The sequence below is a fragment of the Thamnophis sirtalis genome, unplaced genomic scaffold (genome assembly GCF_051295495.1).
Source record: "Thamnophis sirtalis isolate CommonGarterSnake01/CBP01778 unplaced genomic scaffold, rThaSir2_p1.2 scaffold_6, whole genome shotgun sequence".
NCBI lineage: Eukaryota > Metazoa > Chordata > Lepidosauria > Squamata > Natricidae > Thamnophis > Thamnophis sirtalis.
Window position 1 is genome coordinate 31,404,975 of NW_028261386.1, and position 23,283 is coordinate 31,428,257.

General features: G+C 41.6%; 1 protein-coding gene across 4 annotated transcripts in view; it reads right to left on the reverse strand.

The window, feature by feature from the left end:
• The window catches only part of CCDC85A (coiled-coil domain containing 85A), a 150,053-nt gene that overhangs the window by 31,657 nt on the left and 95,113 nt on the right, over nt 1-23,283 (reverse strand). For 2 of the 4 annotated variants that reach the window (XM_014076395.2, XM_014076394.2), the window contains exon 3: nt 9,919-9,995. The exons of the other annotated variants lie outside the window; for them this stretch is intronic. In XM_014076395.2, the coding sequence (XP_013931870.1) occupies nt 9,919-9,995 (77 nt within the window). The remainder of the gene's footprint in view (nt 1-9,918; nt 9,996-23,283) is intronic. 4 annotated transcript variants of the gene reach the window in all.

The window sequence follows — 23,283 nt, forward strand, 5'->3', positions numbered from 1 at the left end:
ACTATTTTTTTTAAAAAAAGATATGGTTTCACTTGCAATTTCTTCTATGTGCCCCAATACAACTCCCTCCCCCTATACTAAGTATGTCATGGTACAACATGCTGGGTGAAAAATGAAAACTGACAGGCACATTTCTTATGCTTAGTGCCAATCTGTGCTGTTCCTCTTGTCTCTGGGGTTTCTATCCTATGACCTCCACATGTTTATCACAGAATGTTACTTCTCTATGCCTTGAGTGAGGTTTTAATTTCAAGATATAATGACAAACTCTGCCTCCCCTTCAGAGAAACTAAATGGCAAATATCTTGACAGCTTTCTTCCCTGGACAGATAGATTGTTCAGGAATGATGCGCTACGTGTCGTATCACATCAGCTCAGCCAAGCATGTCAGAAGCTTTTTGACCAGAGGTGCAATATGTTGTAGATTCATTTTTAATATACACATCTCGAATATTATTAAAAGCTTTTAATGCATGCATTAATCACAAATATGGAACTGAAAGGAAAGACAAATTACAATGGAGGTTTTTTTAAACTCAAAAACAGAAAGTGGATATCAGGACTAAAATACTAATGATTCTTAAGGAACCATTGCTTTACCATCTAAATTCATATTAGCCTCCTATTCATATTGTTTCCAAGACATCATGACTATAACACATTCACAAAGTCTTGTGCAGTGTCATAAAGTGATCATATCTCTGCCTTTCTGCATTTGTTAATTCATTCTGATATAATTTATGAAGGAAGGATGCAGCAGCCTGATCTAAATCTTTACATGTACTATTGATTCTAATATTTCATCTATAGCCAATGATTCAAAATAAACTTAGATAATAATCTGTCTTGTACAAACTAGAAGCCTAAGTATTGATTAAGTTATAGCATTCCCAATCACTGCAGTATTTAGAACATGCCACAGATGGTATAAGGTAGGATGAAAATATCTAGATCACATTTTAATTCAATTAACTTGTAGTTTCCCTGAATTACATAAATGTAGAATAACCCTTTAGAATGCACACATCTTGAAATGGATTGTTGGCTTACCTGAATGGTCTTGTCTGTGCACTGCGGGAGAGTCCAAGCATGGGGTTAATTCTGTCTGACTGCCCTGGACTGAATTGAAAAGTTCTTTAGCCACGCTTATGCTGCTGCACTTCATATTTTTTCTATGAAGGAATGGAGGTGAAGTCTGTTCATATTGGTTCCGTGGTGCCCATCAAAGAATAAAGTCAAGTTCAGTTTACTGAGTCTGATGTCATCATTGGTTTTCATGAGCTCAAGTCAACGTGGTACAAATAGGTCGTAATCCTGATCCACAAGTAAACAAGAAAAAGTCCGCAATTTGAAAAACTGTGCATGAGAGAGAGAGAGAGACCCTAGGGCGAGTTTGGACTCTCCTGCAGCGCACAGAGAAGACTGTTCAAGTAAGCCAACAATCCTTCTCCTGTGCACTGCTTGAGAGTCCAAGCATGGGACATACCCAAGCTAAATGTCACTAGGGCCGGGAGCAACTGAGTCAATGGGCTCTCCAGCGGCATGAATACCTTGAAGGACTCGTTGCCCAAATGCTGCCTCTGCTGATGCAAACTTGTTCCATTTGTAATTCCTCACAAACTGGGACGGTGAAGCCCATGTGGCCACCCTGCAGATGTCTTCTATGGGTGCTTGGATCGCCCAGGCTGCTGTGGATGCAGCGCTCCTTGTAGAGTGGGCCATGATGTGGCACGGCACCTGCTTGGACTGGATTTTGTAAGCAGAAGCGATGCAGGTGCACAACCAACAGCCAATAGTGGTAGAAGTGACCTTACGTCCCATAGTGGCCAGCTGAAATGAGATGAAAAGGGATTCTGACACCTGAAAGATGCTGTGCATTTAATATACTTGCGGATGGTTCTGCGCACGTCAAGCTTGTGCCATCTGCGTTCCCTGGGATGTCTCGGATGAGGACAGAAATCTAAAAGTATGACTTCCTGGCTCCGATGGAACCAGGAGTTGACTTTAGGAAGGAAAGAAGGGTCTAAGCAGAGGACAACCCTATCTGGCTGTATGATTCATAGGTCCTCCCTGACCGACAGAGCCACCATCTCCAAAGTTCTCTGTGCCGAGCTGATGGCAGTTAAAAAGGCAGTTTTGAAAGTCAAGTGCTTTAGGTCACAGGATCATAGGGGTTCGAATAGTGGACCGGTCAGGTCTTTGAGTACCATATTCAAATCCCAGGTTGGATATCTATTGACTACTGGAGGCCGCAGATTGGTGGCTCCCTTTAGGAAACTATGGACCCTGGGATGATGTGCCAGGGAGAAAAGATCACTGGAGGCCAGAACAGTGGATAGCGCTGCTACTTGGTGATGAAGCGTGTTAGCGGCCAACTCTCCCTGTAAAAAATCCAATATTTATGGAATGAAAGCAGAATCTGGATCAATATGCTGTGTCAAGCATCACTTTACGAAGGCTGACCAGGTGGCATCATATATCCTGGTAGTTGATGGTCTACACAATGCTTGAATGGTGCAGGTGACCTTGGAGGAGAGTCTGTCCTTCTCTAGGAGGCCCCTCTCAGGCGCCAGGTGGCTAATTGTAGCCACTGGAGCTCCAGATGTGATAGAGTCCCCTGGCTGAGAGAGACCTCCTCTGAAGGAATTCTCCATGGCTTGGCAATGGATAGGCTCATGAGGTTGGCAAACCAAGTCTGTCTGAGCCAAAACAGCACTACCATAATCAACTCCACCTGTTCTGTGAGAATCTTGCGTATCATGCTGGGCAGGAGCGGCAATGGCAGAAAAGTGTAGAGCAGGCCAGATGGCCAATGGCAAAGCAGGGTGTTAACTCCTGGGCAGGGAATAGGGCGGCATATAAATAAAATAAACCTTCAAACCTTCAAAACTTCTGCCCTTGGGGATCTGAACCTGGAGAAGAAGCAAGGGAGGTAAGTGTTGGGGTGGCGAACAGGTAGACTAATGGGTGGCCGAACCTCTGAGTGATCTTGAAGAAGAGGTCCGGGTGAAGGTGCCACTCCAAATGATCGATCGTGGCCCTGCTCGGCCAGTCCGCCTGCATGTTGCTCTCCCCGGAAATGTGCAGGTGTTTCTCTGCCCACTTCCCCAGGTGTTCCACCTCCGCCATCAATGATTTGGACCGGGTGCCCCCTTGGCAGTTGACATGCACCTTGGCAGCAACATTGTCTGTGAGTATCATGACATGGTGGCACCGAATGATTGGCTGGAAATGGAGGCGAGCCAGCCTCGCTGCTTTTAGCTCCAGCCAGTTTATGCTGTGTTTGAGATCACTGGCAGACCACCTGCCTTGTACGACCTGGTTGTTGAAATGGGTGCCCCATCCAAACAGGCTGGTGTCTGTTGTAACAATCTGATGATCCAGCTCGTGGAAGAGGCTGCCCTTGGTCAGTGCCAGGGACTGCCACCACTTCAGGGATTGCCGAACTTTGAGGGGAACCAGAATCGGAGCAGGAGAGTTGCTGTTCTTGGCCCATTCGGTGGGGTAGAAGGCACCACTGCAGTTGTCATAAGTGCAACCTTGCCCGTGGTACGATCGACAGGCAAGAGATCATTTTGCCTGTTCGACAACAGAACAATGGGTGCTGTCCACGATGACTGTACCTGGTTTATCAGGCATAGGATGCTGGAGACACATTCTTGAGACAGGGAGATACAGCAAGTGACAAGTGTCTATGATGGCCCCAAGATGCAGCAACCTGGTGGTAGGAGTTAGGTGGCTTTTATTCAGGTTGATGGAGAATATGTAGTCTTGGAGAATTCTCATCATCACCCGAAGATCTCAGACCGCTTGTTGGCAGGACAATGACTGGATGAGAATGTGATCCAGGTACACTTGAAGTTGTACTGGGATGCTGGACCTCAGGGATGCTACCACCACTGCCAAAACTTTTGTAAATGTCCTTGGGACTGATGACAGGCCGAACGTCAGAGCCCTGTACTGGTAATGGTAGCCTGCATAATAGAATCACAGGAACCTGCGGTGAGCCTTGCAGACTGGTATGTGGAGGTATGCTTCCCAGAGATCTATTGATGTTAGCAGATGTCCTGGTCTTATGCAGTCCAATATTGACTGGAGGGACTGCATTTTGAAGCGTTTGTATGCTAGATTGTAATTTAGCTTCTTGATATCTAATATCCTGCTCCACCCACCCACCCTGAGTTTTTTGGGACCAGGAACAGGATGGAGTAAACACCTGGCCCTTCTTGTTCCGCAGGCACTGGCTCTATGGCCCTGATCTCTCAAAGGTGCTGGATCAACTGCTCCATCACAGACCTCTTGGCAAAGGAGGATAGGGTGGGACAAAGAATGAAGTGATGGGGAGGAGAGGAAATGAACTCTAGAGTCAGACCCAACCTGATCGTTTGGACCACTGGTCTTATGTGGTCTACTCCCATTGTTCCTGAATAGCTGCAGGCGGCCTCTGATGGGAGCCATCTGCTGTGTGTCACTTATAGCGATGGAATGGGCTGGAGCCTGAACCACCTCGAAAGGGTCATTTAGAGAAGTACTGTTGATGGCTCCTGTACCAACAGGACTGACGGTCCTGCGAGCGGTTGGATCATTGCACGTATAGACGGTGGTACTGCCCTGAGCTAGTGGATGGTTCAGAGGCACAAAAGGACTGCTTCTGGAAGAAGCCAGGCCCCTTGAACTCTGCCTGTTTTGACACAGAAGGCATGACCTTCTTGTCTTTGTTTTTGACAGGGACCGGGTTTAGGGCCTCCCCAAAAAGCTTCCCTCCTTTAAAGGGTGTGGAGGCCAACTTCCACTTGGATCTCATATTGGCATTCCAGTGGCATAGCCATAGGAGGTTCCTAGTGGTCACATTGGAGGCTAGGGCCCTGGAAACGAACTTAGCAGAATTTAAGGTGGCGTCCTCTGTGTATTCCACGGCTACCATTATTTTATTGAACTCCTGCTTCATTTTGGTGTCACCTGCTGAAGATTTGGAGGCTAGCTGGCAAAGCCACAGGAGAGATGCCCTAGACAGGAAGGAGGCAGAGGTGGCTGTTTTTATAGCCCACACAGCCACTTGGTGGGTCTTATGACAGGCCTTCTCAGACCTCTTGTGTTCTGCCTTCAAGCCCTCTAAAATATTGGGCGGTAAAATTGAAGAGGAGGTGAGAGCCTGCACCAGCGGGTCTACCTGAGGCAGCTTAAGCAGGTCATCCAAGGCAGAATCCACTGTGTAAAGTTTCTTGTCATTATTACTAGGCGTGGCCAGAGTACCAGGTTGTGCCCACTGGTGCTGCACCACATTCAGAAACAATTTTGGTACTGGTATAATCTCCTGAGGAACTACTGGTTCATCAAAGAGCCCTTCGCTGTGATCCTTAGGTTCTACTGTGGTCTGATCAGTAGCAGAAAACCCCAGGTGTGTGGCATTCTTGGCCTTGTTCAAAATAGTCTTGAAGGAATTATGTTTAAATAGGCCAGTGAAGGCTGGTTTGTCAGTGACCACACTCTCGTTCCCTGAGAACTCCTGCTCAAGTAAGACATCCTCATCCACTGCTGAATCCTCGCTGTCAAGCAAAGAGTGGGGAGACGGAGACCTGTGGCCCGGTTGCTGGGGAGAAACCCTGGTGGAACTGGGCCTGCAAGAGCATTTGGATTTCTGCTTTAGACTCTCTGCAATGCCCTGGGAGATGGTCCTGGCTATCACATCCTACATCTCTGCAGGTTGAGCAAGTCCCTGAACTTCCACCAGCCTGGTCCGTTTGGTGGCCCGGGCAAGGGATGCTGAAGGGCCATAGGTCTGGGTGGGGAAGATTCCTCCTCCACCTCCATCAAACAATGGAAGAGATCTTCATTCTCATCCATGGAAGGCCAGGGGGACCCAGCAGGGGCCAAATATTCATCTGAGGAAAATTCCTGGCCCTCCTCATCCCTGTCAGAGATGGGGTTGTCCATAATGACTGGGGCTGGTGGCTCCAGAGGATCCCTGGTGGGGGCTTCCTATGGAACAGCAGTTGACTTGCGCTGGGCTTTCTCAAATTGTTTATCCAGTGCTTTCTGGCGTCTGAGGGCCGCCCTGTCCTGTGCCTTGTCTTGCTTCTTTTCCCCAGCCTTACTGAGGGCCTCTGAGGCCATCTTGCTGGCCTGTCTGGCAAACCCTCTACCAGATGAAGGCCCTGGTTGGTCTGAGGCCTCAGATGCCCTATCTGCCATTGTGGGGCCTGATTTACTCACCACCTGGAATGACTGAGGCTTAATTTCTTGGCAAGATTCCACATGGAGTGAGTCTACTGGCTCCCAGCGTCCTACAGGTGGTATGGCAGGAGTATGCCCCCCAGGGGGTCAAAGACCTCGCTGCCTGCTCAGCCTGAGGCTCACAATGCACAGGGGAGTAATCCGCCAGTAAAGATCGGACGGATATACACCCACTGTGTTTTTTAGGTCTTCCGAGGCTTCTTGCAGCTGCCGGAGCACAAGTGATGATGTGTGAAAGAACAAAGTCACCAAAATGGCCGGCAGACTTAGGTGGGAAAGCAGGTAATTTAAAACAGGTAATTTAAAATGGCCACTGCTTCAAAAACAACTTTGAAAATGGCCAACGTGAGGATCTAGCCTCTGAGAAAGTCTGGCCGCGTGTGGCAGTAGTGCAAGCGGTTAGGTCCTCACACCATTGACCGCTGCGCTCGAGAAAGCCGAAAAGCGAGGGCGTCAGTACTCTGACCCCTCCGCACTGCTTGCAGTTGCCCGAAACGACCACGTGTGCCCAAGCAGAACTCAGGACACGTCGATCAAGCCGGAGTCGCAATTCTCACCAAGCTGCTCTGTTAAGGACAATGAAGTAATTTCAGTAGTAGATAGAGGCTAATTGGCGAGTCCAAGGAATGAATTTATAGGAACCAATTTAGAACATGTCCACTGGGCTAGACTGAATTGAAAAAATCTGAGGTGCAGCAGCAGAGGCGTGACTAAAGAAGTTTTCAATTCAGTCCAGGGCAGTCAGACAGAATTAACCCCATGCTTGGACTCTCCAAGTAGCGCACAGAACTTTCAGTGTTTCTTAGCACACATGCAAAAACAAAACAAAACAATCATATATATATATAAATGCATAGACTGGGGAAAGGTCCATACTAATATGCAAGAAAGAAAAAGATACATTAGGGAAAGTTTCATATAAGATAAATAAACATTTTCTTTGTTCATGTATGTGTTTTTAATAATATATTGAAGAAGAAACTGGACAGAAAGGATAGCATATATGAAACTAACATTGACTAGAAGCAGAATAAATTCCACTAAGAACTCGGAAGCTTATCATATATACCATGCAACTTGGTACCTATGTATGACATAGCATATGAACAGTCATGTCAGTAAGTTGCAAAGTATACCACCAGGTGGTCAAAAATATTTCTTACATTTCTTGCTGTATCTTGGTAAAAAGCTTTGACTTAACTATGACAATTCAGATTAGTATTCCTAAATCCTATGTACCTTGGAATTCATAGGTATTGCCCTGGGAAATCAATCCCCACTGAACATTTCTAAAATACATGTATGACTGATGAGAGGCAGGGACAGGAACAATCCCCCCCCCCTCAAATTCACAAGGCAACCACAAATTTTCTGATCAAGCAATGTCTAGATTGAATCTAAAAATTACCTGTCAGCATAGAGTTATGGAAAATGAAGTTCAGCACATTTTATGCTGGAAAAATATTGGTACTCTTCCAGTTTTTTTCAAAGATTCCCAATCTGCTGTAAATTGAAACAGACATCTACCATTTTTGTTCCATAGTCCACGGCACTTTGTATGACTTACATATTCTGAAACACAGTATTTTCCTTAAATAATGAAGTTAAACATTCCTCTCCCTAACTGATATACTACTGGTGACTTGGACTTCAATTGCCAATATTCTGTGACTGATTTTCGTAGCTAAGAATTCAGTAGATTTTAGACAAAAAAGAGGTAGGAAGTTGTTGTCAAACTAAGGAAGATACTATGAGCTTCTTCTATCTATACCAGCAAGTTCTCACAACTGACAATTTTACACATCTGCTCTAAAAAAGGGTTTCATTTTTTTCCTTCAAGTTCTGTTCCCAACTAATCCCTTCTTCAGACACTGAAAAAATAAATATAACCTAAAACTTTGCAAAAAAAATAATAATACTATAATTAAATGTGCATAAGGCCTATATTTGAACTTCTAAAACAGGGCTACCAATTATCTGGATACTTTGAAATAACTTCTCAAGCATTTAAATATTCCACAGAATGTGACTAGGGAAAAATGAATGATGAATTCATGCAAGCTTGTAACTTCAGATTTCTTTAATCATACATTTATTATGCAAAACTGGTTTTCCACCTCCAGTGAGATTTTCCTAGTAAAGTATCAACACTTGAAAAAATGAAGTATGAAAAAGAGTTTAATCTTAACTACCCTAAGCACAAATGCTAATGTGCTCATTAAAGAGACATTAAATGAAAAGAGGTAAAGTGGATGATTGCCATAATAAGACATTGTAGTCTATTGCAATGTTTCCATTTTCTAAAATGCATATTTCTATGTAAAAACAAGACAAAACCAGACAAACTAAGGAGATTTGCATTTGAGCAGCACTTCGTCACAATCTGAAAAAAGGAAACCCTATTTAATATGCTAATTTGCTGTTATCCGTTGCAGTGGTTCTGATGATGATAAAGGAAATATATAAATCGTTCTTGAGATTGTGAGATTCAAGCCGTAGTTTATTCCATGTTGTCATATATTCACATGATGTCCTAATATGCACTGCCTCTTAAAAAAATTTCCTGCTATCTGAGTGCGCATGCAGAATGTTCTCTTCAATGCTTAGCCATTATTCAAAAGCTTTAATTGCTTAACTCCCCCATATAGTTCTTACTCCGCCTCAAGTGAATCAGACATCAACAATAGCTATTATTGTTCAATAAAGACATCCACAAGAAACTGCTGTCTATACACACAAAGAGAGACAGAAAGAGATTCCATATAGCTACCTCCTGCTCTTTCTTCACTCTTAGGAAGGCAAGATCAAAGAGAACTCTGACCAGAATACTATAGTCACTGAATCATCATAGCCGCATTTCTTTATTAAGCTCAGAGTTTGACAGAGTTTATCCTTCTTGAGCTATGACTGCATTTTCTTGATAGCTGTATGGGTATATTTGAGGGAAAGCAGTATCCCAAGTACAAAATCTAGAGACTGGAAGAATACTGCACCAGGTAATATGCTTGTTTTTCTTTATGATTGTTTCTTTTCTCAGTTATTTCTCAAAGATCTGGACCATAACTGAAATGACAAGGTTGAAAACTGTTACACAGAAAATACCTGACTATTATATGCTCCAGATACAACTCTTCATGGCATAAGCGAGAATTGCATGGTAGAGTTTCAACTACATGTATACAAAAGTGTGTGTAACAAACATATTCTAGGGCAATTTGACTGCCTAATAAAACAAGCTTCCTAATCATTTTACGACTAAGCAGGTCTATCTCTCTAATTGACCAATTTCTTTTCCTCAGTGGCTATGAAATATAGGTATTTCATAGTTCCAGAGGGCAGATAATGAATCCACAAATCATGGGATGCCTCTGACTGAAATGTTCTGGCTACTGTCTCTGCATCATGACTTATTCCATTACAGCTGCATAGTTTTGTCCATCACTCCTTATCTGACTAATTGCTTATTCCATAAAGAATTTGAGTCCCTTGATCCAGGCAATACTTAGGATGCTGACAGGAAATACAGTAACACTTCAACTTCCCATCTATAGGTATAAGAAGCATTCAGATACACACAATCTCCTCTATAGCATGGTGAGCCATTCCCTGGCATACATCATTCTTAATCTTCTATCTCCAGACCTCAGCTACAAACTAGTATGCCTAGCAACAGAAATCACCCACCTGGGGCAGCATGCGATTTTCCTCCTCCAGCTGTCTTACTCTTGCTTCCAGCTGCCTAACATAGGACAAGGTTGATTCTAAAATTAAAAAGACAAAAGAAAAGGACTTATATTACACAAAGACGTCTGCTGTGGCAAACTAAAGGCCAAAATTACTCACCAACAGATTTCTGGCTTCCTACTATCTTTAAAATATATGGGAAATATGTTCTTTTTATGGGCTATAGGGAAGAATTGGATATATTGGTGAAACTTTTAATTTTCCAAGTGTGTAAATACTCAAATAGAGCAGAGATGGATGAGTATTGGATTCCTTTTGAAGGGTTTTTGGATTACTGTGAAGAGCTGAGTAGCATACAATATGGGCTGATCCAATGTAATAAACTATTATAATCAGTCACAGTCAGCCAGAGGTTTGCACCAAATTGGCATTTTTATCCACCAATCAGGTCCTTCCCAAGGACCTGAGAAAGACAGATGTTTTTGTTTCAATAAATATTATATAATATATGTTATTATATTATATATAATATTTAAATAAACATATATGATATTCTGCTATTCTAGATGCCAGTACCGTTGTAAATACATTCCTCAATTCCTTATGATCCTCCTGCTCACTGGTAAAAATGGTAAAAATGGATTGGACATGTTGTAAGTGTTGAAAGAAACCCCTCAGCAGAGACACAGAGGAGGACAAAATGGTCCAGGAGTCACTGAGGACAGTTACAAAAGCAGAGAGAAGCAGCTGAGGCAGAAATGATGGGTTTAGAAGAAAGGATAGAGAATTTTCAGGAGGTCCTGGTGTCCACATTGAACTATTCCTCCAGTAGACTATGTGTGATTGCATTCCTCCATTCTAATTCCAGAATTAGCTGATACCTCAAAAGCCTCACCTCCAAATAAAAACAGCAGAGAACACTAAAAAACCTATCGGGAAAAAACAAGGTGTAATTATTTGAAAATAATTGCAATAGACAAAGTGCCGTTATATCACTCAATGGAAACCCAGCCTTACTACAGTCCAGCTCTATAGATTTGGTAATACTACAGGATTTTCCTTCTTAAACAAGATGACTGCTATGTTTAAAAAGCAGCCATGTTGACAGAAAAGTCATTCAACAATCTTATGTAATTTTGTTTCTGCTGCTCAGATAAGATCAACTATTACACCCATTACCTCATCTGCTAGGAACCTATAAAATAAGAAGGAACAATGTTGAATGAAAGTTTCATTTTCTCCATTCCAAAATTTGTTGGATATTTAAACAGGCTCACACACTGGGAGTGAATGTGAATTGCGGATGATCAAGGTAGCAATCCATTGTGGTTTGACAGAAGTGATTAATATACAATGTACAATACCAAGCTAAAAATAGGACTCTAAGACAGCAGGGGAGAAATGATCCAAGGTTTTATGCGCTTTGCTGTGGAAGAGTTGTCACAGTAAGTGAAGGGTAAACTTTGATGATTTGAAAATTAGCATACCTTGGCTGCAAAATTTCATTACAGCAATCCTCATCTTTGAGCCCACCCACTGTTTACTCTGGATTCCTGCAATCAAGATCAGTTCTAATTTTCAGCAGACCCTTTTATTGGTGCTATCTTATTGATCGAACATATTGGAAACACTCACAACTCCTGGCCTCCCCAGTAGATGATAAGCTATAGAAAAGTGGAAGCATCAGCAGCTTTCAATAAATGTTACTTAACAAATTGTTTTTATTTCAATTTCATTTTGCCTCTTACACATTTTCTGTGGATTGAAGTAGTCAATAAACAAGAAGCTAAGACTTATCAAGGCATTTGATGGTATTATTATTATTATTATTGTTGTTGTTGTTGTTGTTGTTGTACAATTGTATCACAGCGGCCAGTTGTTTCGCCGGATTTGGCATTGGTTACTAGTCGGGCCCCACCCAGGGGCCTAGGACGTTGTAACGTATTTTCGTAATATGCGTGCAGATCCAAGCAGTGCGGCTTTTTGCATTTGACTGATGGTGATTTTGTCAATTTTTAACTGTTTTAAATGTAATTCCAGTGCTTTTGGAATAGCACCCAGTGTGCCAATTACCACTGGAATTACCACTGCTGGTTTGTGCCATAGTCGTTGAATTTCGATTTTTAAGTCCTGGTATTTTGTGGTTTTTTCATGTGCCTTCTCGGCGACCCTGCTATCACCTGGTATTGCGATGTCTATGATTGTGACCTTATTTTTCTCAACCAGTGTGATGTCTGGTGTATTATGAGTTTTTTTTCCCTTTTTTCTTGGATGCACCTGTAACTCCTCTCAGGCAGGATGATATATATTAGTTCAGGCAAAACCATTAAGAGTGCTTGGTTGAATCAGGCACAAGTCTTTCTCTCTATAATTCTGCTTCCAAGAAGTGCTGGCTAGATGACTTTCAAGCTAGCTAGATGATCACAAGCAGAACATCTAACTGAAGACCTTTACACTACCGTCATCTCTAACCAACTGTATTCCCTCTACTGATCTTACTTTCAGCTATCACTGCTTTGTATATCTGCCATGAATCTTTGCTCATTTTCACTTTAAATCATGTATATGAGCTGTAATTACCTAATTTTATTACTGTAAATTCCTCAGGTTAATTATATGTAGTGTGTGAGATACAACTTGGTATATATCCTGAATCTATTGGTTACAAATATTGTATTATATTATTAGAAAGTATGTCTTGTACTTTTCTTATTTTTGTTTACTTAAGATCTAATCCCTAACTTCAATAATTATTAAGGTCCATAGTTTTGTCTCCAAGTTCCTTATCCTGTCTGTCTCCCAGCAGAAGTCTAAAATTGCACTATCCAAAAGCAGACAACAACATAAAAGAGAAATAATTCGGTTACTTGTTTTGAGCCACAAATGCCCAGTAAAGTAAAGCCTCTTCAATATACTTCTTGCTTTCCAAGTCTTTAGGGATAGCCTTTCTTGCCCAGGAAATGTCAGGCTTAGAGTGTTAAAAAAAAAATCTACCAGGAAAAATAGGTAGCTGTTTGTTTTCTGGTAAGCTTCAAGCTTGATTGCTTCATCTTTCATTGGTACATTGTTGTCCCTTCTCCCTTTCTAATGCAATCAAATCAGAAACCAGGTTTTAAATTTAATCTTGATCAATCTTGATACCAAAGAGAATAGATTGAAATGCTTAAGATAAAAGAAATATACAGACATCCAAATAACATTACATCCACATGCCTCAACCTTTTCCCAATCAACAAAGATTGACTTTCTTTAGCTATTCTATTGGACCCAAGGGTAAGTATGGTGCTGTATTATTCTAAATCAAAACTTCCCATGAGAAAAAAGGCAGAAACATCTGGAAGAACTTTCCTAGTCATAGTGAAAATAGCACATGAAGTCAAATCATGTGGTCACCTACTTAACTCAGGGATTACAATTTAATCGATGTGCCCTACATCTCAATCAACACATTTTGGTATCAGAATCGACAACAATTGGCAACTAAAATCTGTGAACCTTCACTGTCCACATAAAGAATAAAATAGTCCATCTGGAAGTCAAACAAGTTAAAAATTGTCATCAGTCATCTCTTTTTAGCTCAAGATACAAAGATTTTAAGCCCTTTTGGCTGGAATTAAAGAATAAACCTTCATCTCACAGCATCTACATATCATCTTTGAAAACCCATATAAACTTCAGCTCCTTTATTGCTGTTAGATATTTAAATAGCCTTTAATGGTATTGTATAGCTCTGAGGAATTCTATTTAACTCATTTTTTCTGCAAGCATAAGTTATTGTCACTAAATCCACAGATGGCAGCTCTTTATCTATCTTAGCAAATGCACTGTGGAGTTTGACAGGAACTAATATAGAGAGACAGTTTTCTCTTTTCACTGCACCTTGCAAACAGTGTAGGGATCCCAAGGGAAGTACAGCCCATAGCCCACCATTTGAAGTGCCAGTGAAGCAGTATGTAGCTTTTATTTATTTATATGTATGTGTGTGTGTGTGTGTGTGTGTGTATGTATGTATGTATGTATGTATGTATGTATGTATGTATGTATGTATTTAAAAGGAAAAAATGAGATCCTCACTCAATCACTAATACTATATAAGTACTCCAAACAAACGTCCTCCCTCACAATGTTATTTTAATTGCTATCCTTCACTCAATATGTTAATAGAAGATGGATAATTTATTTGAGAGGTTTTCATTTGGATATCTGGATGAAGAAAGGAAACATATAAGAGAACAATGGATGGACGTAAGACTTTCATTTGAGGCTAACTAGCTGTTTCTCATTGCTAAGTGAGAAACAGCTAGTTAGCCAACACTTCAGCGTAACGAATAGGAAACTGCTCTCACAGCTAGAGATAGACCAACTACATATTATATCCCATACTCAAGAAGACCTAAGAGAAGAACTGATGTGTGGCAAATAGCTGAATCCAGACCTTCACTAGCACCCTCTCCATGTACAGTTGCAGATAGGATGCAAAAGATAATAGATTAACACTGATTATTGTAGGCTTGGTGGTGAAGTACCATCAGACAGTATGCTGGAATATACCAACAAAGCCCTCACAGCAATCCCTACTATCATAACTAAAAGCAATGAACTGGTATACATTATAGCCACCGTAATCCTGGAGATCCTACAACACTAGTACATACTGGATCATGAGGTTAGAGGCTAAGATCATGGAAACTTGGTAAGACGTTAGTTAGCTGGTGGAATTACAGAAGAGTGTGAAAGGGTGTGAAAGGGGTAATCTTCAAGTATGTAAAGTTTAGGGATAAGACTCATTTATAAATAGGAGAGACTGATACATTTGAAGCCTTAGACACTGCTAAACAAATCCTCAAAGCACTAGTGACCAGATCAGGGAGATACACTAGAGAAGCAAAAGCCAAGAAGCTAAATATCCTGTTTTCAAGGAAAGCCTATGGCTCAATGTCTGTGGATTTGTGAATGCATGGTCCCATATGAAGTCAATAAAACACTGAAGTAAAACTCAAAGCAGCTCACACTCATATGTGGCATATACCAAGGTGATGAACTGTCCTGCTGTTCTGCACAGGCTTGAACCCTCTAATCACAAAGACTATATATGGATACAAGTTCAAGAGTGGAATTACTATGGTCACTTCCTCTCTGCAGTCTATGCAGAGGGACTTCAGGAATCAGTCCAACATATAGTGGCAGGAAGTAAGATGTGGGCAGGAATAGGATACACCGAATGGTGCAACCAAGTAGCTGGCATTGCATGCATATTTATTTTTTATTACCCATTAACAAACTGTTTTCTGGATTTGCAGCAGTAGAGAATAAAACTACATTATCTAAAACTACACAATAAACATAAATTAAACAGATCAAAACAAAAGGCAGAGGAGAGAGAGAAAGAGAAAGCTTCTATTATATATACAATTATGGATAAAGTCATACAAAATCTTGTCTAGAAAGTCTCTGGCATAATATCCCATGCTATGTCAGGCCATTGTCAGTTGTATAGAAGTATCAGAAGAGACACAGTATCTGTGTCTCTATCTCCTCCTAGAAGGTTTTGTTGCTATTGGTTTCTTTCTTTTCGTATTTCTCTTCAACTGGAAGCAATAGCAGAAGAATAATTACATCCATTCACTAGTACTGACAGAAATGGATTGTCAAACAGTGAAGACTAAAAACTGTTGGCATAATATAACTACATCTGCCAACTCCTGTTAACAGTTTTGTTTTTTACTTTGGACCTTTTTGGAAATGAAGATTCCAAATTCAAGAGTTACCAGGTAATTAGTTACAGATACTGCCTATTCAGATAATGTAGTTGGTATGCTAGCATAAGCCAGTAAGAATGCTATGGCTGGTTCAAATTTCAGCTCTTTGAGTACTAACAGAACTTTTTGTTATGCCCATGTTTTATATGACAGCTGCACTAGTTGCCAGTTGGTTTTGGTATGCAATTCAAAGTGCTGGTTGTTATCTTTAAAGCCCTTTACAGTATATGTCCTGCTTATTAAACCTCTGCCCCTTTGTTTCTGCCTGCCCAGTATCTTCTGACAGAGTGGGTGTATCCCAAGTCCATTCTGTTGTTGTGAATGTGGTCTCCTTAAGGGATATAGAAAGCATGCCTTGTTTATCATGGGCTCACCTTCCAGAATTGCATCCCTTCCAGAGATTTAGACAGTGCCTTGTCTCCTATGTTATGAAAAGCCCTTAAAACTTGGCTTTGGTCCCAGCCTGGAGTTAATGTTTTAGAGGGGAGGGAGCTATCTTCCTTGGTTTTAATGGTTGTTTTTAGTCCAAGGTATATCTTTGTTTTTAAATTGTTTAATGGTCAATTATATTTTGTAAGTAGCAATAGCAATAAAACTTAGACTTATATACCACTTCACAGTGCTTTACAACCCTCTCTTAGCAGTTCACAGAGTCAGCACATTGCCCCCAACAATCTGGGTCCTCATTTTATCAAACTCAGAAGGATAGAACGCTGAGTCAACATTGAGTGGGTGGGATTTGAACTGCCAAACTGCTGGTAGCCAGCAGTCAGCAGAATTAGCTTGCAATACTGCATTCTAACCACTGTGCCACCACAGCTCTTAAGAGTGAGCAGCTATCTTAAATCTAATACATGTAATAATTAGAGCACTGATCCCATCTGAAACTTCTGTGATAATGCAGGATTCAAAGTACAATCTCCCTCCAAAACAGGTCAAGATGAGCCTTCTACAAACAATCCCTCCACTTTCTCTGGCTTAATTATTGCTTTACTAGGTCTCATCTTATCCATTATTGCTTCCAGGCACCACCTCAACACATCAAGTGCCTCAATTGACTATAAAGAAAAGAAGAAAAAGACATGGGTTTCCAGATCTCTTCATTCCACTAAGTTACTAAGGAGGAAAAAGAATGAATAATGTCGATTTTATGTTCTCTTTATTCTTTTGTGCACTTGAAAAGTCAGGAACAGAAAGATCAAAATAAGCAGGGGGGAGGGGGGAACCCTGTAAACTTATTAGGAACTACATTGTCTAAAGGTAATGCTGGTGACAAATGTGAATTACAAATCTTATTATTTTTACATCTCAATCTCCCCCAATGACTATTTTATTTTCCTGACCTTTGCATACTTTAACCCTAACACATGAGATGTGCTGAGTAAATAACTAGCCTAAACTTACCTGCTCAGTTTCTTTACTAAACAGGATTTGAACTAGGATTTTCTGACAGTTATTCTAACACTTCAGTAACACAAATTTAAACATTATGGAATAATATTAATTTTTATTTTTATGTTACTGGAAAGAAATATCACATTGAAAAATTTCTGGGATTTTCATATTGCTTCTAAAATTTAAGTATGTATAGCCGCAGCTACAAATCAAGATAGAATATAAAATCCAATACTGAAAATTATATAAGTAATCCTTGATTTATGACAGTTCATTTAATAATGGTTCAAATTCACAACAGCCTTGGAAAAAGGAATTATGATTTGTGATATGTAATCACAATTTCAGACCTTTCCATTTTGCTTCCGATTTGCAAAGTCATTTGGGGAAGTTGGATTCACTTAATGACCATGTGATTCCCTTAATCACTATAGTTAATGGTTGTAAAAATTGGGCCCAGTCCTTTGATGACTTGTTTAATGACTGTACTGTTTAGTAACTGAAATTTTGGTTCCAATTATGTGGTTGTAAGTTGAGAACTATCTGTATTTGAGTTAACAATAACAATCAACTTCTCTGAACTTTTTCTTGTTATTTTTGTTGAAGCAGATTCAGGGTTTTCCATATGCACCTTTAATTTGAAAAAAATCCAGGGGTTTTCCCCAACTTCTTTGCTTTGGTTTCTCCTTATTAAACTTGCTTTCATTCTATGGTGAATCCATTTAGACATGAAAATGGCACTATAAAAATTGATCCCATGCAATCTTTGTTAAAACTAACCATGCCTGGTGATTTCTTGCAGAACAAATTGGCAAGCTTGTTCCAAAGATGATTTTCAAAAACACAGAAAAGACTAGCAGTATCACTAAAATGAATATGTTCATCAGTTTGGGAAGCAAATTGCTACTTACTGTAGAGAGCAAACCCCATTCCCTTCTAGCATGGATGACGTTACCTAGGTTGGTAATAGAACATCTGCAAGAAAACAACCAAAAAGAACCAGAGAACAACAAGGACCCCTCAATTTAGGACCTCTGAGCGATAAATATTCTCTTGTATTGTTACCTGCTGTTGTAGGAAAAGGCACTTTGGGGATGCTTTGTCTCAGGTTGCAAATCTGAGTGGCCTTAGGGCGCTCTTCATCCTGATTTGGAAGGAAATGTATTGGCTGCTCTGCATCAGATAGCAAAAGATCTGATTTTGCAAATAAGGAAAGCACATCTTGCTTATTCCAATTTCAAGCAGCAGAAACAGTCAGTTCGTTAGAGAATGAGGCAGGGACCATTCGCCTTGCCCAAGAGCTTTGAAGCACTGTGGGAAACCTTAAAAGGTTACTTGCTTGCACTGAAACATGACCAATTACATTTAACTTAGCTTTATCTCTCTGCCAACATCCTGTGGTAATTTGCTGAAAAACAAGCAGGCTTGAAAGCATTTATTGATTCATCACTATGCTTAATCAATTAATTCTTTAATCAGACATTTTCAAATTTAAAATCTGAGTCTTTAATGAGATTTTAATTTGATCAACCACCTGGATCTCAGTTTTCCAAAGGAGTGGCTTGGGGCGTATTCTATGGGAGCAAACAGGAGGGGCAAAAGTGGGGCAAAAGTGCATTGTTGTTGCCAAGCAACAAACTCACTGGCTCATAGCCATCTTGGTACATATTAGCAGCAAACATTTTATCTAGTGGAGAAAAATGAAGAACAGCAACTCTGCCTAACCTTGAAACTAGAAGAGAGATTTCTTTATTTCACTCATTTGTACCATTCAATAGTCAGCTCCCTTTATTTAAGGGAAGCATTCAAACTGCTGAATTTGATGTATTAGATAAGGCAGGTCCTGTTACAACTGTTATTATTGATGTCAGCTGTACAGGTAACCCACAATCTGGGCCCACAAGTGGGACCAGAACATCCATCATTAAGCAATGCAGTCAGAAAGTGTAACATTGTGTGACTGCATCTCTTAGCAACAGCAATCCCAGTACTCCTCATTCCCATCATTAACTGAATTCCAACAGTCATTAGATGAGAAGCCAAGGCAAGCCATCCCGGACTTGGTGCCTCTCTGTAATTGAATGTGTGAATGAGTTTGGGGAGGAAGGGAAAGGGGTCCTGCCTAGGAAACATTCAGACAAGAGAAGCAGGATCCCTAGTGGCTTAACAATAAATGACAGAAACCTGGGAAGGACCTGCCCTAATGAATCAAGTAGTTGAAAGTGGCAGATGGAAAGTGTGTACTTGCAGACTTGCCAGATTCTGTAGTATAAACTAGAACTAATTCATCCAGTTGTGGTTCCTATCTGTTGCTTAGGAGGGCTGACTTTCTACCCTCTGTAGAGTAAGGGACTGCCTCCTCTTTAGTTCTCTCCATTTGCTTGTCTTCCTTGACTACCCATCTCTTGACTGTTTGTCTGTTCTAAATTCTGTCTTGTAGGATAGGAAGCAGCAGAGAATACATGAGTCTGGAGCTCCTTGCCACACTGTGACTCAAGGGCTTCTTGGTGCATCACGGCTCTAGGGCTATAAGAAGACCCTGAGCTGTAGTGCAATCTGGAAGACTTAGCCACACCAGCAGCATAGTGCGAAGTCATAGCACACCAGAAAGCTCAGCAGTGCAGTGCAAAATTACAGCTCCCTGAGAAGCCCTAGCTGTCCCAGCAACATGGCAGAAAACCACATCCACTTCAGGAAACTTCAACTTCTCCAGCCCAGGCCCAGCTGCCCTTGTTCCCCACACTCTGCTGCCCTGGCTGACCTTTGGGGTCTTCTTGCTCTTCCTGCTGACAAGCTGTACCCAATAATGGCCCTTCATGAGGTAGCCTATGACCATCTTCCTCAAGTCTCCCAAGGAATCACTGTGTGCAACCTTGGAAAGAAAACTTTGTGTGATCTACAGCCAAGCATGCTTGGGCAGCAGTGAGAACAAAAAGATGGGTAAAGTCAGTTAGGTGGCAGGAGTTCTAAATTGCAGTGTCAAAAGAGCATAGATGGGGGAAAGACAAGCAGGTTGAAGCACCCCCAAACACTCGAATTTTGGTCACAACCATGGGGCAGCATTCTAACTTCAAGGACTAATACTAAATACCTTTGTTCAATGTCCCAGTAACTTTGAATAGTCGCTGAATGAAAGATTATAAATTGCAGATTGCCTTAATTATAATTGGGATTATAGGAGAATCTCCCATAAACGTAACCAAAGTAGCAAATTAATTCTTTAGTGAATAACTTCACTTAAGAAGGCAAGTTGTCGAAGTTTAAACTTTAAAAAGGAGGATTTTAAAAACAGCTAATGAAAAGTGAATATGTTCAGTGGCCAAGAAACTTTGTTGGGAGAGGATCATTATTGATGGGATAGAATGAAATATCCGAGATATGGTTCAATAATATTTTAATCAGAAGCAACTCTATTTTTCTATAAGTCTCACATGAATTAAAACATAGTTCAAAATTGCTAATTTCATACTGGGATAATTAGACTTATTTGCAATGTACTACTTGAAAACTTAAATATTCCCATTCTTAAAAGGTTGACGGATTAGCAGTCACAATAAATGTTGCTGCTTCTACTCCTCTTAGTTCTGGAACCCAACCTAACATAGCAGAACATTTCAACCCCATTATTATTATTCTTCGGAGAATAATTATATCAGAAGCATAAAAGCTATATTGGTCAATTAGTTGTTTCTATTTTAGGGATGAGAAGCAATGCATTTGTTCGCATATAAATTGATATTTGTATATTTCCTTAATATGCAAATAAAGTTAAACATAATTATCAATCAATATTTTCATTTTTATGAACATATAGTGCAATTTTGTTGGAAAATATAACAAAGTAATGTTGGGTGAAAACACACAGAAGTGTTTTGTAATATGAAAGCTGATTAGAAAAATATGTTTATTAGAAAAGCTGCAAACCATAATGTGTCACAAGAAGTGTAGAGAAAAATATGTAAATATTTTCATGTGGATTTTTAAAAACAGATTCAACTTCATTAGTCCCAATGAATGGATAGATTCAATACGAGAACTGAGTATAATAGAATCAGATTCTCTTACTTATGCCCAGCAATTTTGGGCCCACTACCTCATTGCAAAATTATACAACCACTTAGCAGACTGCTCAGTCTAACTTCTAGGTACTGTAGAAATGCTGTATCTTATCTTAACCTCTGTAAAGCAAGAATTCCAAACTGTACAATACCACGAGCAATAAAATGAAAATGAGTTTGTGATACACTTCATGATTAAAACTAATGATCTCATTGCAGTTAAATACCATATTTTTCGGAGATGCACCTTTTTTCCAAAAAGAGGGTGAAAATCTGGGTGCGTCTTATTCTCCAAATGTAGCTCCATCCACCCGCTCCACGCATCACATTTTCGGGGGGGGGGGGGTTCCCATGCAGTGGGGATTCTCATTTTCACATGGACCCTGATTCCCGAAGCTGCCTGGGGAACTGCGATGAAAGCCTTTTCAATGAAAGTGTTTTTAGGCTGTAGGGTCTCCTCCCCAATTCCAAAAGGACGCATGCAGAGGCCAAACAAGTGCATCATGTTTCAGGTGGCAGGAGGTTCCAGCAAGCGCTGCCACCTGAAAATGTTTTCCTTCCCAGTTCTCTGGTGCACATCGCAGAGCCACACGCCTTCCTCCTCCTCTACAGACTCACCACTTGTTTTCTACTGGCCAGCACTGTTGGCTGAGAGAGGCAGGGAGAAAAGTGAGAGGGCAGTGTAGTCGGGTGAGGGCACAGGAACCGGGCATGGATACAGGGCAGGCAGATTAGAGGCAGCTGGCTGATTGCTGGCTTGGCGGCTTGGCTGCTGGCCACCCAGAGTGCGCAGGCAGCAAAGGAAACCCGCATCACGGCCACCTCTGCCTCCTGCCTAAATGCCTGGAGGAGGTTGAGCAGCAGCAATGAGATGTTTCCCTGCATAAAACGGCCAAGAGAGACAAGTGGTGGAGCTGCCAGACTCAAGAAAGATGTTCAGGCACAATTTGGAGGTGGTAGATGGGCAGGGGATGGGACGGGGTGGGGCACGCATCTTATTCAAGTCTGGCAGCTCCACCACTTCTTTCTCTTGGCCGCTCTGTGCAGGGAAACATCTTGCACAGTAAAGAAAAACTTCTCATGAAGTTTTTCTTTGCTGTGCAATGTTTTCCCTGCAAAGACCAGCCAAGAGATGCAACAGAGCTGCCAGACTCTATTAAGATGCGCATTTCATGATGGGGCATAATTTGGGGGTGGCAGGTGGGGCAGGGGATGGGGTGCCTGGCATCCCTGCCAGTGGTGAAGAAGTGTCCCGGGCGCTGTTGGACTCTCCTGTTCCCTCGCTCGTTGGGGTGGGGTGGTGAAACTTCACCCGGAACACTGTCTCTCCTCTTCTGTCGGCTGCTATCCAAAAGAGAGGGCGCGAAACTGGCAGCGACATTTAAGGGCATGGGCAGTGGGCTCTAAGAAGTGGCTGTCAGGGCACCCCATCCCCTGCTCCATCTGCCACCCCCAAGTTGTGCCCGACCGCGAAATGTGCATCCTAATAGAACCACGACGCAGGTTTCCTTTGCTGCCTGTGCACTCTGGGTGGCCAGCAGCGAAGCCGCCAAGCCGGCAATCAGCCGGCTGCCTCTAATCTGCCTGCCCTGTGTCCGCATCTGGCTCCTGCACCTTCGCCTGACTGTGCTACCCTCTCGCTTTTCTCCCTGCCTCCCCCAGCCGATGGAGCTGACCAGGAGAAAACAGGCGTCGAGTCTGTAGAGGAGGAGAAAGGTGCGTAACTCTGCGATGTGCACCAGGGAACTGGGAAGGAAAGCATTTTCAGGTGGCAGAGCGTGCTGGAACCGCCTGCCACCTGAAACACAATGCACTTGTTTGGCCTCTACATGTGCCCTTTTTGGAATTGGAGAGGGGACCCTACAGCCCAAAAACTCTTTCAGTGAAAAGGCTTTCATCGCAGTTCCCCAGGCAGCTTCGGGAATCAGGCTCCGACTGAGGCAGCAAAGGTGTTAGCCAGATGAATACTGATGGATGCTGCTGGGAAAGAGGCAGAAAGGTTTTTTTTCCTGATTTCCTCTCCCAAAATTAAGGTGCGTCTTATACTGCAGTGCATCTTATACTCTGAAAAATATGGGTATATCACTTTATCTGTAGTACTGACATAGCAGTTAATTCTTTTGTTATTCATCAACAAAATATTTTCTATTTTG